At 37.7% G+C, this 16,503-nt stretch overlaps 1 protein-coding gene across 2 annotated transcripts in view; it reads right to left on the bottom strand.

Annotated features, from left to right (window-relative positions):
* Positions 1–16,503, bottom strand: part of mtmr10 (myotubularin related protein 10) — a 36,124-nt gene that overhangs the window by 15,351 nt on the left and 4,270 nt on the right. For both annotated transcript variants that reach the window (XM_048184338.1, XM_048184339.1), the window contains exons 3-4: positions 3,325–3,461; positions 2,064–2,136 (exon numbers count right to left, since the gene is read on the bottom strand). In XM_048184338.1, coding sequence (XP_048040295.1) covers positions 2,064–2,136; positions 3,325–3,461 — 210 coding nt within the window. The remainder of the gene's footprint in view (positions 1–2,063; positions 2,137–3,324; positions 3,462–16,503) is intronic.

Raw genomic sequence — 16,503 nt, 5'->3', positions numbered from 1 at the left:
TTTTTACATTATTTAGAAGTATAGTTCTGTTCAATAATTGATGTTTGTTCATAAGTCAATTGACGTCAATTAATACATGTTATCCTAGAGTAGATTATAAAATGCTTTAAATGTATTGTTCATTGTAATTTCATGTTAACTAGTGTAAATATGCAGAACCTTATTGTCAAGTGTTACCAAACCTACTGAAGGCTCATTGTGTTGTAGAGAAAGGTGTAGTTTAAGTAATACTTTTGTAAGAAACTCATCATTCATATATATTATATATGAGCAGATAAGGGTCTGTTGGATGTGGTTCAAAATGAGCTTTCAGTCATGTAATTAATACAGTATAGACAGCCACCAAGGGCACCATCCCAGACTGCAGGGGTCACTCCGTGTGCCTTACTGACAAACTGAAGCCTCGAAGAGAGTGTTTTTTTTTCAAGTCTGAATCTCTTATAAAGGTCTTTTGTTGAATCCACACAGACAGACAGAGTGAAAAAAAGGGAGGGGGGTTTAGGCTTCATGCTCTATCTGTTTAGCACAGCAATTCAACACTTGGGGGGCTAAGTCAGCAATGAGGGGAGTGCAAGGATCTAACACAAACAAGATTAATCGTGGCCGGGCTCAGGCTGCAGTCTGGCTGGATGAGCTCATCTACAGCTATGCTAAAAACAGCCACCCAAACAGGTTCTGCAGCTATGCTACACTGTCACGACTGACCGCATCGCTCGTGGAAAAATCCAAGCGAACAGGGTTACATTCATTTATCTAAGACACATGATCCTTTTTGTCATGTTAATACAAGTGCTGTAGCAGTTTACCAAAAGGAAAAAGGGGAACAGACACACAGAGATAATAAGAGAGGTTACACCTTTTTTTCTATGATCCACTTTAGACATTCTACTAACTAGGAGTAACTTTGCAACTACATGTCAACTAACTCTCATAACAGTGTATTAGTAGACTGTTAAATTAGGGTTAGCGCAAGATGAATGTCTGTTGGGGGAGCATCAAAATAAATTGCTTGCAGATATTAAGCAGACAGTCTACCAATACTCTACTAATACTCTAATGACAGTTAGTTGATGTAGTTGCAGAGTTACTTATAGATAGTAGAATGTCTAAAGTGGACCACTGGAATAAAGTGTTACCGAAAGAGAGATGGTCCCAAGTTTAAAAGAAGGAAACCAACGACTTTGTAAAAACATTTGCAGGCACTGAAAAAGAGGAGAAAGGAGAGAGCGACAGGGACAACATGCAAGGAGACATTCTATATAAAGCTGTATAGGGTCAGACCACTGAGACGCCTCAAAACATTTTCATTTAGGCTATTAAAAGAATAAAAGCATGGCTGGAGTTTCATGGAGCTGTGCTTCTCAAACTGGGGTGTGTGGAGCCTTGGGCATTCATCTCAAATAGCCAGGGCATCCGTGGAAAATTTTGATAGGAATTGTGGAAAATTGAGAACAAAGATCTCAGTGCAAAACATGTCAAGTGCAGCAATGATCGCTCACTTTATCAGGACTGGGTGATGAGGGTAAAAACTATTTAAGCTTTGAACCAAACCAAATTAGCTCTGAGTTGAATCACAATTTCACAAACTATAATTTGAAGAGAAAAAAAATGACATACTTTTAAGGGAACGGACAACTATTTGTCAACATCAAATCAGCAACAACCACACATTGCAAAAGTATTCACTATTTGCATCAAATACAATATCATAAAATTATTAGAATATACAAAATCTCTTGTTAGGAACACGATATTGCAAAGTTGACTGCAAGTGCAGGAAACTGACTTGATTATGTCATTCACAATGCTGTATGTGTGTGGGAGGATCCAATAACAGTTTGGGGTTATGAAAGGGGTCCTTGTTTCAAAAAAGTTAGAGAAATCCTGTTTAGTCGAGCCGTAATACTTTCCCCTGTAGTGTGCACAATACAAGTGCTAAGCTGGTCTTTGATAGTCATTTAAGTGATGGTAGAAAACAACAGCAGAAAAAAGCCTGAAGACTGACAGGTGGTCTGCAGGTGTTGCTAAGCATAGTGAAGTGTGCTCACGTGCTGTTGAACTACCTGTTACTACCTGCTCCACGCAAGCCAAAGGGATATCATGCTCGCCCAGGAGGCGGTGGGTGCACTGGAATTTCTGTAAACAATAAGGATTATTTTTGATTTATTTGCTTATAATCTTTTTGTTGACATTATCCTGCAAAGAGAACCTAATGAGCTATGGCTGGCTTGCATATATATTAGCTTTAAAGACTGTAACAATTCACCTTCTTTCCTTAGTAAATCAGCTGATCATAGGTTGACTAGGGAGATTATTAACATGTTTAACTTGTTTGAGAGCTGCTTAACAACAAGGAGTGTCTATAGAGGTTAATATGTGCAGCAGATTTCACTGCTCTGGAAAAGAACTTTGGATTCTTTTGCATGACATGATCTAAAAGAGAGGGTATGAAATGTATTTCCCTCCTTATATGCCACAGTTATCCACTCTATGGAGTAATACTCATGACACCAATTTAAACAGAACTGTATTATATTGTATAAATTATAAAACTGTAAACTATTTCACCAATATGTGTGTGTATCTAATGCAGACCTGTTTTCGCAATACTTAAGTTTGTGTTTTTTTGTTCTATTGCAGTTTAATGAGTCAGTATATGTACTGAAAGTCATTAGTAGGTTCATTTCCCCAAAATGTTTAAACACTGTGGCTTTGTCATGCGCAGTAATAAATAAATATAAATAACCAATATATTCAAATTGTAGTCCAATAGAAAGACAATTGATTTGTTTTGCTCAGCTGTGTAGATTAATTTTCTATTTCTCACCAACAAGTTATGGAGAATAAATGCTATACTACACGCCCACAATCCTATGCCTACATTCAGACCCTGAAAAGAGTCTATTTTTCTTCAACTACAGATGTTGTTTCTGAGCTAGAAGGTTAATTATTTTCCACTGCAAGTTAAAAACAGTTGAACAAGCTAAATAAAATTCACACATTTGTATTCTAAAATTCTCACACTAGCATTTTATGTTAATCATCAGGTACATAAAATTCACCAAAGAGAAAAGGCTAATCTTTTTTTAAGTTGTGATACCATGCAATAAAATATATTATAAATATTATATTTAATATAAATAAATATTATAAAATATAAATATTATAAACTAACACCATGTTTTGTAAGCGTTTAATAATAATCCATATTATAATCACTGCTTATTGCCGCTGTGAGGCTGCTTTATATAAATTTGTCTTCAGGCAATACACTTCAAAATCAAGGCAGTCAAAGTACTAACTCTCAAATAAGTCTGAGCTTACCTGTCGTGGCAAAGAATTATGGGTAATGAAGGAAACCTTGAAGTTGGTACAGACAAGTTTCCCCCAGAGGTCATCCTGACAGCTTTCTGTGCTGATGCATTTCTTTACAAAGTTCGCCTCGTTCACAACTATTTCACCTGTAAAGCAGGAACAAGGAAGTGAGATTTAGGGAAAGGAAAAGGGACAAAAATTGTACAATTTTTATATTTTAAAATATTTAACATATGTTAAAAGGAAATCTTGTATTTAAAGTTGGGGTATGCATTTTTTTTTTCAACAACACTGTTTGTAAGTTAGTCGAGCCGATACCAACAACAAACGTCTAACCAATCAGCATTAGGGGGCGTATGATGGTCGAGGAGAGAGAACGAGCAAGCGGAAGATTTGAAAAAAGAAAAAAAGAAAAAAAAAAAAAAAAAAAACACAAAGAGATGATGAGACAATACAAAACAGCTCAAAAGAATATCACTGGATGAAGGTTTATGACTGGGCAAGATCTTTAGGACCAGTGTTAATATTAGAAAAGTTTTCCAGTAGGGGTGTGACGAGACAGGTATCTCACGAAACTCGAGATTGAGTTCACGAGACGAGACAAGATTTTTACACACTATTTTTAAGAAATCCTCAATGGCGAAATACATGACTAGAAAAAATATTCTGCAGGTGTATTTGAAATGTTTGAACTAATCATCTTGCAATGAATGTCATTTCAGTTTTACTTTCGGAGTACGAATTATCATATGCAGTAAAAGACAACAATACTCAAGTACTGTAAAAGGTTTTGCTACTAACTCAACTGACTGACTTCTCTTCTGTATGATTTCAGTCTCTTCAGACCTTACTGTACATGATTTATGAGCTTTTACAACTTTTGACCTCCTAACTGAACTCCTTTCCACAAACTGAACATAGAAACAGTATAAATAAAAATGCTAACACTTTACAATAAGGTTTCATTTATTAACATTAATTAACAAACATCAACTAACAATGAGCAATATATGTGCTACAGTATTTATTAATCTTTGTTTATGTTAGTTAATAAAAATAGTCATTCATTGTTAGTTCATGATAGTTCAAAGTGCATTAACTAATGTTAACAAATGAAACCTTATTGTTTGTGAATAATAATATTAAGAGAAAACTCTTATTCATTTTTTTGGTAACACTTTACAATAAGTGCAACAATATTCAAAGTGCAAATAAGACCAACATTTTTCTTTGATACAGAGCTAAGAGATGGTTACAACTACACTGCCCAGCCTAAAATAGCTTTCATATTGAGAGATATTTGCATTCATCAGGGAGCCGCTTTCAAAATGTGGGGTATTGAAATCGCGTTTGAATGCGCGCTCGCGTTTACTTTCACTTTCAGCGATCGTGCGTAACTCTGTAAATATGGAGCGGCAGCGACCGTTATCCAACTGAATTAAAATGTTTTTTATTTTACAAAGCAAAACGACAGTGGGGGCGTAATGTAATCGTAGCGGTGGCATATTCTTTCCTAATCATCCTAACACTCTGTCATGGCAACATCACGAGACTACTTTTCGCCTCGACGAGAAATCTCGTCACATTTTTGTCTCGCGAGATCTCGTGACACGAGATCTCGTCACACCCCTACTTTCCAGTGCTGGAGAGAGCTTAAGCGGGAAGGCCTAAACAGACACGGAGGCTGCTTTGATTCTGCTTCACATGTGAGTAACACTGGGTTTGAGTGTCATTGATTGTCTGGGGCTGCTGTGCTGTTGGCAACTAACAATGAACACTTGTTTGTATTTACTCTTGTGTGTACTGTACGTTCACTTTTTGTGCTTCCTTGTCATTCGTTCATCATCTGTGCTTTATTTTTCATGAAGCATTTTATTGCGCGTCAGCTGTGATAAACTGACATCCACTCACACTGCGTGTGTAACAGTGGCCAGATAGTGAGAGTTGTGCAGGTGAAGCACTGCACACTGACGACCGCTAGAGAATGAGGTGTTTGGCGTCATTGTCAGTGCACTCGCCTTGCCTGCCAGCAGCAGACGGACCAGTGTACGAGACAGACTCGGAGCAGGGTGAGTTTTGGAGGCAGAGCAATGAAGAGAGGGGTGGGTTTGTTTGGGTTGATTTCAAATATCAACAATGTCCAACAGCGTTGTTGAAAAAAAAAATATATACCCCACCTTTAACATGTACCATTGATTTGTTTTGTTCTACTCTGCTCCAACATGCATCCATATCTTTATCTCACAACCCAAATTTTCAAGAGCTAAACAGACAGGAATTAAACTATTACTGTGAGACATGTATTGTATGCGATCAACCACTTCTGGGTGCTAAATAAACAAGCTGTAACACTACAGTTCCTCCACAATACACAAGCAGGGTCATATTAGATTTTGCACTCTCGACACAGGAAGAGTTCAGAGGAACTTCTGGATCACTGACCACTCATGTAACACACACTTGAGCCCCACCCCCTTCATAATGGCCTTCCAGGGGAAACTCTCTCCTGAGAAACTACTGTGACTCTCCTTTCATGTTGGTTTTAAAATGATGCCCTATTAAAATCAACGACCTGTTGTGCTGACTAAACAGTCACATAAACTTTTACCATGTACCGCGTGTGCACATGCATGCTGAGAGTCCTGAACATTCTGTCTCTTCTTTTTTATTTTCTTCCTTTTTCTTTTTTTTTTTTTTTTTTTACACAAACAGGAAAGATCAGAGTTCAAAGGCAGGTGTATGAGGAACCAACATAGTCTTTTAGTATAAAGAAACAAGGTTTTGGGACAGAGAGATCTTGTTTGCACTAATAATACTCACTGGTACCAGTGAATAATGTGACAAAGTGAACAAAAACTTTGACAGCTAAATAGAATCCACCAAACTTTAAAGAGCTTGAGCATTTAAAATGGCAGACAACATAAGTGCAGAGCACTTCTTGCTGTGAACAGGCCTTAACTAGGGATGGGCACATGTACCTAGTTACTCTGACAACAAATTATTTAAAGCTGCAGTCCGTAACTTTTTTTGGTTAAAATGATCCAAAATCCAATTTTGAGCAAGTACATAACCAGCCAGTGTTCAAAACTATCTCATTATCTTAGCTCGATTCACAACGGTAAGCTTGTAATAATGTTTTATAATAAGAGCGACATGGTGGATTTCCGCGGGAAATTCAAGCATGCAGCAGTTCGTGACGTGATGGACGTGACGTGATGTGCGTCATTACATCACGTCCGTAAACAGAAAGGAAGGAGTCCGTCCAGGCTAGTCGGTTTTATCACGTGAGGATGCTGCTGGTAGCGGATCATTTATAGCCTTTTCTCACAGCAGCTGAAATAATTAAACTTATCATTTTGATGGTGGATTGTAATCCAGAAAGATCCAAATGACAATCATCAGTGACAACTGGAGATACACCCGTAGTCAAAAAGCAAAAGACTTTGGACTGTGGAGTGGCTACAGAAATTGAAATCTACAGGTAACGCTAAAATACACATAGTCACAGCAATGCTGATGTTGTTAACATTAAAAATTTGAGAACAATATAACTGTAATAATAATTTGCACTGTTTGGCATGATCCGAGCTAAGCGATCGTTAGATTTAATCATCATTGGCAGCGTGATTTATTGTAGGCCTAATGCTTTTTTCCTCAGTTGGTCAGAACAAAAGTGGCAGACATGTTACTTACTTGTTCAGATGATATTTTCCAGCGAAAATTCTTATAATGGTCATACTTTCAAGACGTAGAATCTGTGATTCTGAAATACAGTATCCACACCGGTGCGGTGACCGACAGCAAGCATTAGATTCGTCCGCGCACAACGCGGCACAACGCAAGTACAGATAACTGTTCCGCATATGACTGCAATTGCAGGTTTCAAACAGAGATGGCGACAAAGAGGAAAAATCGCGGACTGCAGCTTTAAGAATGCACAAATATTACAATTTTGGAAGAGAGACTAATTATTGTATATTTATACTACGGGGCTGTTGAACGCTTGAATCTGATTTGTTGACCATCGTTCTAAGGTGTGCAATTATTTTTAGGGAAACGCACGGCTAAAGTAGTTCTAGGCAGGTCTTGACTACATTACAGTTCCATATCACTTCGCCAAATGATTTCAGTTTAGGGCTGCACGATATATCGCATGCGATTGTCACGCGCATTACCGCTAAATCGCCATCACCTGCTTTCAAATGGAGCGGCATTTAATAGACAGAGCCGTAGTTCACTGACAAGCCACGCAATATCGCGTTCATTATCGAAGGCGATTCATCTGCGAGATGAACGCGATATTGCGTAGCTTGTCAGTGATCTACGGCTCTGTCTATTAAATGCCGCTCCATTTGAAAGCAGGTGATGACGATTTAGCGGTAATCAGGGAACCGGCTTTACTGACGAAATGCGCATGACAATCTCATGCGATATATCGTGCAGCCCTATTTCAGTTATTTCAATAGGTCCTTACAGCCTACAACCGCAAAAGAAACAAAATCCACAACAACACTGACCAAGCTAATAAATGAAGTAAACAATAGGATGAAAACGACAAATTGTTTTTTGCCAAAAAATATGTTTTGTGTCCTGAAAGTGCATACTCACTCCCACTCTCTCTCTCTCTCTCTCTCTCTCTCTCTCTTTCAAACATACACACGTACTGTATAGTACGGACACACACTCGAACAGAAATGTTTTGTCAGCGCTGCTCTGACGAATTAATCAGTAAAATATTTTAGCAACTCAGGGTGCGTTCACACTTGTAGTTCGATTAGTTTGGTTTATTTGGTCCGGACCAAAGAAGAAAAAAAAACATTTAGTCCTGGTCCGGTTAGCGTTGACATTGGCAATTTTATCACCGAACCAAAAGATACCGAACCTTAAGGCATAGGGATGCATTCACAACGTGATTGGTCGGATTTTATGACGTATTGCCTATTTTGAGACGGAACTTACCGAACATCCAAAACAGTGCTGTTTTCTGAGGTAAATGCGCTCGTTGTGTGTGCATAGCGGTGCGTAGTCTGCATTTGATGGTATTTTGGCCAGCTGGGAACTCGTGAAGAGCTTATAAAATGTGTAAAGTAGTCAAAACACCGGCGGGAATCCATCCGTCACACACACAAATGTGCTGCATGGAGACGCGTGTCTGATGCCTGTGATGGGCAAACTCGCAACTATGACAAGAAAAACCGACACGCGTGAGGATTCTGTCCTTTTTAGGGTCGCGTCTTCCTGTTTTTGGTTCGGTTACATGTCTTTGGTCCGTGTTGCGTTCATATATCATTCGAACCGCACCAGAGTTCGTTTGGAAGCGGACCGAGACCCATCTTTTCAGCGGTCTCGGTCCGCTTGTTTGGTGCGCACCAGGGTTCGGATGGCAGCGTTCACATATGTTCAAATGAACCGCACTATCCGAGCAATCGCACCAGGGTTCGTTTTAATCGAACCAAACATGACAAGTGTGAACGCACCCTTAAAAGCTACATGACATTTCTCACCAGAGAGGTAATAACTGTGTGGTTCTTGAGGTAGATAAACTCAGTTTCACTATTAGTAGAGACACTGCTGCCGTGAGAGTGGCACAGACTCAGGTAGGCTAATTCACATATGCTTATTCTCTCTCTCTCTCTCTCTCTCTCTCTCTCTCTCTGTCTCTCTCAACTGCGTTAATAACTGTATCAGCAGTATTACTCTGCTATCAAGGCTGAAGCCTCCGTTGCTAGTTCTGAAATGACGTTTTGGAATTAGCAACGGAGGCTTGGGATGAGATGCGTAAGAAATTAATCCTACAAGGACAAAGGAACATTGTTATTAAATGTATATAAACAAACCATTTAAGAAAAGAAAAAAAAACTGAACTTGAGTAGTCAAAATGATCAAAACACACATTTCTAATTCAGAACACTGTTTAAAATCGTGGGCTACAGCAAACATCTCCTCTTCCATCTCTGGCTGAACTCTACACATAAGACGCACACATGGAAATAAAGAAACCGACATTGCTTCATTCTAAACATAGCACTTCCTCCTCTTTTCGCTCTAAAGACCATTCAGACACATTAAGAGGCAAAAATGAACAGAGATGTGTGTATATTGGAGAAGAATAATCAAGTTGCTGAGAGAAAGAGTGCAGGAAGAAAACAAACTCCAGCATTTTATGTGTGAGTGTGGTGAGCAGTGTTTGTCTTACAGCTGGGACTGTCAGGGGTTACAGTAGGGCATGATGCAGACTAGCTAAGATGGAGGTTGGGCCCTGCAAAAGAGTTTGTATCTCAAGCAAAATGTTGGTGAACACTTCACTAAACGTCTAGCCAATATTAAAAATAGTAGTTCCAGTTTTCTGAGAAAAATAATTCGTTTATGACTGCACCTGCTTGGAATTTGATGCCAAAGAATTCTGGAGGAAGTTCTGTAGTTTTCTGAAGACTCTGAATGTCATCATTCACAAAATTCTAAACATCCACCACTACTTGCATATTTAACTATTAGATAGTTTGCTAACTGAATGCATTATCAGAATAACCAGTGTAATCAGTTTAACACATTTCACAAATACCATTACCCTACAATGAGAGCAGATAAAAAAAAAAAAAAAAAAAAAGTCTACAGATTCCACGTCGTCTTTTATAGCCTAAAATGTTGTACTCCCACTAGACGATCTGAACTGTGCCTTGGCCCACTTGAAGAGGTGGGCTCTGGCACGGACCGACTGTAGTGTGATCGCTAACCGCACCAGAGAATGGAACATCTACAACTTCATCATTACATGACAATTTTACTACTTGGATGGTACACTTAAATTCATTTGAGTATATTTAGATGTAACAGGTCTGGTTCTCACCTTATTGATGAAGAGTAATTGTAATTTGCATGTAGAGCTGAAAATTCCTGCCTTAACATCAGCTGTCTCCACAATAATCTTACGATAGTATGCATGCAGCACAATTAAGTTCAAAATCGCTGCATAAGTAATAAATCTATTAGATAATCTATTAGGGGTGGGGACAATCTATTAGTGGGTGGGGGGCACAATCGTGCTTGGTCTCGATACAAGGCAACCGTGCCTGCCTAGTGTAAATATGCCCAAAAGACCCGTTCACAACAAGAACAATAACTATAACTATATTATTGACCACACCAGCGGACAATATCGTTTCTAATCGCCTGCAGCTTTAAATGCTCCAACTATTTAAAGTAGGATGGATTCTAATTGGCTGTCAAAGTTCTTATCGTTTATCTGCTGGGGGGGGATCGATAGCATTGCGTCAGAAGTTATAAAGCTGTAACTACGGATATATTTCTTTTTTGGGCTTCAAAATCATGGATATTTTTAAATATTTTTTAATAACTCCGACTGTGTTTGTCTGAAAAAAGTTAGTCATATACATCTAGGATGGCTTGAGGGTGAGTAAATCATGGGATAATTTTCATTTTGGGGTGAACTATCCCTTTAAGACCTCAGTATGAAGCCACAATCTCTATAACCCATCTTCTCACATATTCACACAGGCACACACCCACTTCGCAAATTTCAAAACAACTTCCGCTCCACAAGCAGCCTGGTCTGTAAATGGCCATGACAACGTCACCGTGTTACTGATCACTGATCTACAGGGATTAACCAGCAGCTCATCCTCTCTGATCTAACAGTAAACAGCAGAAGATCAGTCCAGACTGCTGATGGGAAGGAAATGCAGATGCACTGTGAATGCAGCAAAACGACACCACACTGAAACTGTACTATACAATATTTCTTTCAAAATCAATTTAACTTCATCAATTTAACCAATTTAACTTAACATCCCCAAACTTTTAAAATTATTTTTGTAATTGTTAACTCGATCACATAAAATCTACAAGATGTGATGGCTGTGTACAGTATATCCTGATAGTGATGGTTTTGAGATTTCAGAAATGACAATGCATGAGAGCACACATCATAGCCATGCCTCTAATAATACACACTTGACATCAAACCTACTTGATTAAAAGACCCGAGTCAATTTAAAAGACAGTCTGCATCTTAAAATAACAGCATCAAATATTTAAGTATGACCATGTGACCAGGCTTCCTGTGTTTACATCCTGTTACAAAAGGGGAGTTTAGGCAGGTGGCATGTTTGATCAGAACACCTTGGGTTGTGTTTTTCTTAGCTTTGAATTTGGACAACAATTATAGCAGAGCTAAAGTATAAAATTGTCTCTATGGCTAAAGCAGGGACAGAAGATGCTGAATATTGCAAGAGGAGGACACTGTGTGTACTTTAAGGTCGGATCAAGTTCGGCACAGGAATTCTCACCTTGTTGCACTGTGCTGCAAAAGTTACATGTCAATGGATCAGAGCAACATGATAAGAATAGGCCTAACAGACAGAGAGAGAGAGAGAGAGAGAGAGAGAGAGAGAGAGAGAGAGAAAATGTGTGCGTGGGCTTGTAAAAAGACACAATTCATGAGACAATGGCCATGTTTTGTTGAGATGACTAGGCACCATTAGGCTTCAATGTGTGTGTAGGGACTGGTGGAGCGATTTCAATGGAGCAGTCAGTAGGATCTGAATGGATACATTCTACTAAAATGTCACCACATGCAGGACTAAAACAATCCAAAGAATATGTCAAAGACAGACTTTAAAAAAAAAAAAAAAAAAAATTGTTTTCTGTAATTTATTATACAGAAAGCCATTAGGCCTTTTAAAATAGAATGCATTATAAAAGTATAAATTTTGTCTAAATTACCTTTGATTATCTAATGCTCACTTAAAGTTAATGTTTAATAACACTAATTTAATAGCACTTTTAAAAGGTAATCTATATAAAAAAAGCCCAAATGAATATCTACATTTCATACTGTACATTATCATTTTCTGATGTTGAAATTCACCTGTATTTAAAACGGCTGATTTTAGTTTGTGTTTTATTTTAAAATAGAACACAATTTTAAAGGGTTAGTTCACAAAAAACGGAAAATTATGTCAAGTACTCACCCTCATGTCGTTCCACACCTGTAAGACCTTCATTCATCTTCCGAACACAAATTAAGATATTTTTCATAAAATATGATGGCTCAGTGAGGCCTGCATTGCCATCAAGATAATTAACACTTTCAATGCCCAGAAAGGTACTAAAGACATATTTTAAACAGTTCATGTGACTACAGAGGTTCAATCTTAATGTAATGAAGCGACGAGAATACTTTGTGTAACAAAAAAAAAAAAAAAAATAACGACTTTATTCAATAATATCTAGTGATGGGCGATTTCAAAACACTGCTTCATGAAGCTTCGAAGCTTTACGTATCTTTTGTTTCGAATCAGTGGTTTGGAGCTTAAAAGTCACATGATTTCAGTAAACAAGGCTTTGTTACGTCAAAAGTGTTTTTGAAATTTCAATGGTTCACGTGACTTTGGCAGTTTGATTCATGCTCCGAACCACTGATTCGCAACAAAAGATTCGTAAACTTTCGAAGCTTCATGAAGCAGTGTTTTGAAATCTTTAGTACCTTTCTGGACATTGAAAGTGTTAATTGTCTTACTGGTAATGCAGGTCTCACTGAGTCATCGGATTTGATCAAAAATATCTTAATTTGTGTTTGGAAGATGAACGAAGGTCTTACGGGTGTGGAACGACATGAGGGTGAGTAATTAATGACAGAATTTTCATTTTTGGGTGAACTAACCTTTTAATATCTGCAATTTATTATCATCATCATCAGCAATATAATAAAAAATAATTCAAGAACAGGAAAACAAATAAGAGTGAGTGAAATATAAATAAAAACTAACTTTATAAATTGCACAATGATATTGTAGTCTCAAAAGCTTAAGAACCAGAAGGTTTTAAAGATATCTGTTAGCTACTTCAAAAAGACCAGCTTCGCAATTCATATGCACTGAAAAAGTTATATAAGTTTTCACTTATCATAGATTAATCTACAACACACATACACAATTGTTCAAAAGTTTGGGGCTTCAGGAAAGTCTCTTATGCTCTTAACAGTCCATTATGCTCTTAATTTAAAATAACTGTTTTCTATTGTAATATAGTTTAAAATGTATTTTTTTCCCCCTTTTTTGGGTAAAGTTGACTTTGCTCAATAAACTTTTGTTCTTATAATCAATGTTGAAAACAGTTGTGCTGCTTAATATTTTTGTGGAAACCATAATACATTTTAGAAAGCTCAAAAGAACAGCATTTATTTGAAATAGAAACCTTTTGTAACTTTAAATGTCTGCCACTTATGCTTAATTTAATGTGTCCTTGCTGAATAAAAGTAATTAAAAGGTGCCACAGAACGTCTTTTCAAAAGATGTAATATAAGTCTAAGGTGTCCCCTGAATGTGTCTGTGAAGTTTCAGCTCAAAATACCCCATAGATTTTTTTTTAATTCATTTTTTTTAAACTGCCTATTTTGGGGCATCATTAACTATGCACAGATTCAGGCTGCGCGGCCACTTTAAATCTCTTGCTCCCTGCCCTCCCGAACTCTCGACTATAAGCGCAGTTATACAGTGCATAAACAAAGTTCACACAGCTAATATAACCCTCAGATGGATCTTTACAAGATGATCGTCATTCATGCTGCATGCATACATCGATTCCTGTGAGTATAGTATTTATTTGGATGTTTTACATTTGATTCTGAATGAGTTTGAGGCTATATGCTTTGTGGTTAACGGGCTAATGCTACACTGTTGGAGAGATTTACAAAGAATGAAGTTGTGTTTATGAATTATACAGACTGTGTTTAAAAATGAAAATAGCGACGGCTCTTGTCTCCGTGAATACAATAATAAACGATGGTAACTTTAACCACATTTAACAGTACATTAGCAACATGCTAACGAAACATTTAGAAAGACAATTTACAAATATCATGTAATCATGGATCATGTCAGTTATTATCGCTCCATCTGCCATTTTTCGCTATTGTTCTTGCTTGCTTACCTAGTCTGATGATTCTGCTGTGCACATCCAGACGTTAATACTGACTGCCCTTGTCTAATGCCTTGAACATGGGCTGGCATATGCAAATATTGGGGACGTACATATTAATGACCCCGATTGTTACGTAACAGTCGGTGTTATGTTGAGATTCGCCTGTTTTCCGGAGGTCTTTTAAACAAATGAGATTTATATAAGAAGGAGGAAGCAATGGAGTTTGAAACTCAACGTATGTCTTTTCCATGTACTGAACTCTTGTTATTCAACTATGCCGAGGTAAATTCAATTTGTGATTCTAGGGCACCTTTAACAAAAATTTAACAAAAAATTATTAAAAAAAAATCATCTTCACTGAACCCTAACTTTTGAATGATTGTGTAATTGATCAACTTGTCCTGGTAAAAACAAAAAACAGCCAAATTCTAACAGGCAATAAGAAGCGTGGTAAAGGAACCTATCCCTTGATATTCTGGTGTGCACTAGAGTATTCAAGCCTCTGCATACATTTTTACCGATTTTACCACACCGTGTGCCACCCTGCTATCACCACAGTCCACTAAAAACAGTGACAAGGGAGTTTTTGTTTTAATTTCAGATGAGGAACTAAAAAATGCATAGCACGTCTATTTTGGAAACAGGGAAGGTCCATGATGTGCGGCTTAATTATAAGGAGTGAACGCCTAAACGCAGAGTACTTCCCCAGACGCCACAGCACTACAGCCTTTCTGTTTATTTCCCAACACTTCTAGGAACAGAGAAACTGTCTGGTTGTATTAAGATCTCTGCCATCACAAAGCTGGAGCTGACACACGTGTTGTCAATGGCTTGGAAAAATCGGATCTGCCATTGCATAAGTTTGAAAGGTAACACAGAATAATAGGCAATGCTTTACAGCTATTAGACTGCGAGGATAAAACTACCTGTCAGAACATGAAGCCTTTATTCAGAAGAACCAGGACATTAGGATTAAAAGGTAGAAGGGGACGCACCCTATACAAAGTGTGCTTGGCAAAGGTAAATATAAGACATACATGAACAGGTTTAATAACAGATCAGATAGAATCAAACAGTCTCCTAAAATACGTGGTGGTCAAGATACTGATCTATTGATTTAGCAAACACTTAACCACATTTTTAATGTGTTAAAGTAGGCAGGGTACATGAGCGAGGCTGCTGCTTTATACATTTCCTCATTGTTGCCACAAAATCTGCATTCTGCACAAGATTCGATTTAAAAGGGTAGTTCATCCGAAATTAATTCCAGCATCATCATGTTATTCAAAACCCATATGACTTGCTTTCTTCCACGGAAGACACTATGTACTGCTCGCTCTTTTCCATGCAATGACAAAGAATGAAGAATTTTAAAGCTTCAAAGACACAAAAGCACTAGAAAAGAATCATAAGAAAGCTCAATATGATTCATATGCTATATTCCTGACAATGGCTTTTCATGAGAAAGAGATTAAATGTAAGCTTTTTTGCATGTATATAAATAGTTTTTAAATGAATCAATTGATCCAGTTCACAAAACTGGTGAATGATTCAGTCACGATTGGACTGATACAGTTCACAGATCTGGTCACAGTGATTATCAAATTAAAGTTCCCTTGTTGTTGTTGTGCTGAATTTCGACTGCCTGCCAAATTATTACCCCCCTCGTTGAAGTCAGTACCCGATTGCTTAATTCTAACCCCACCCCTAGTCCTAACCACACCCCCACACCTAATCCTAAACTTGGATTATACTAGGGGGTAATAATCTGGCAGTGGTCAGAATTTGGCACAACACAGTCAATAATTGTATTCCTTAAAACTCATCTTTGATATTCAAGATGATATTTTTGTGCAATTTTTCCTATGAAAATAATTTCTTCATGCCTTACAATTTCTCTACACCCTTGCTTCATTTAGTATACACAGAGTTATGAACATGCAAATTAGTCTAAGCCTCTGCTCAATCACACCAGCTCAGACTACCTGGTCCACTTGCTCAACTTTAGTAAACGCTACACAGTGGTAAGTGGTAATATTGGTTTAATTCAGCCATGTTTGAACCAGAAACTGATTCAGAAGAAGAAGAGGAAGAGAAAGAGCAAATTATACAGAGTTGTCTGCAAGTCAATGTATCAGAACGGTAATGCATTTTATGTATTGCTCTCTACAACGTCAGACACATTAACGGTAATTGATTTGATTAGCCTTTGGCTTGACTGCGTTAAACAGCTAATAATGTGTTGCT

Source organism: Megalobrama amblycephala, linkage group LG3 (genome assembly GCF_018812025.1).
Source record: "Megalobrama amblycephala isolate DHTTF-2021 linkage group LG3, ASM1881202v1, whole genome shotgun sequence".
Taxonomy (NCBI): Eukaryota; Metazoa; Chordata; class Actinopteri; order Cypriniformes; family Xenocyprididae; genus Megalobrama; species Megalobrama amblycephala.
Note: the sequence above shows the minus strand (reverse complement) of the source record. Positions and strands in the feature narration are given on the sequence as shown.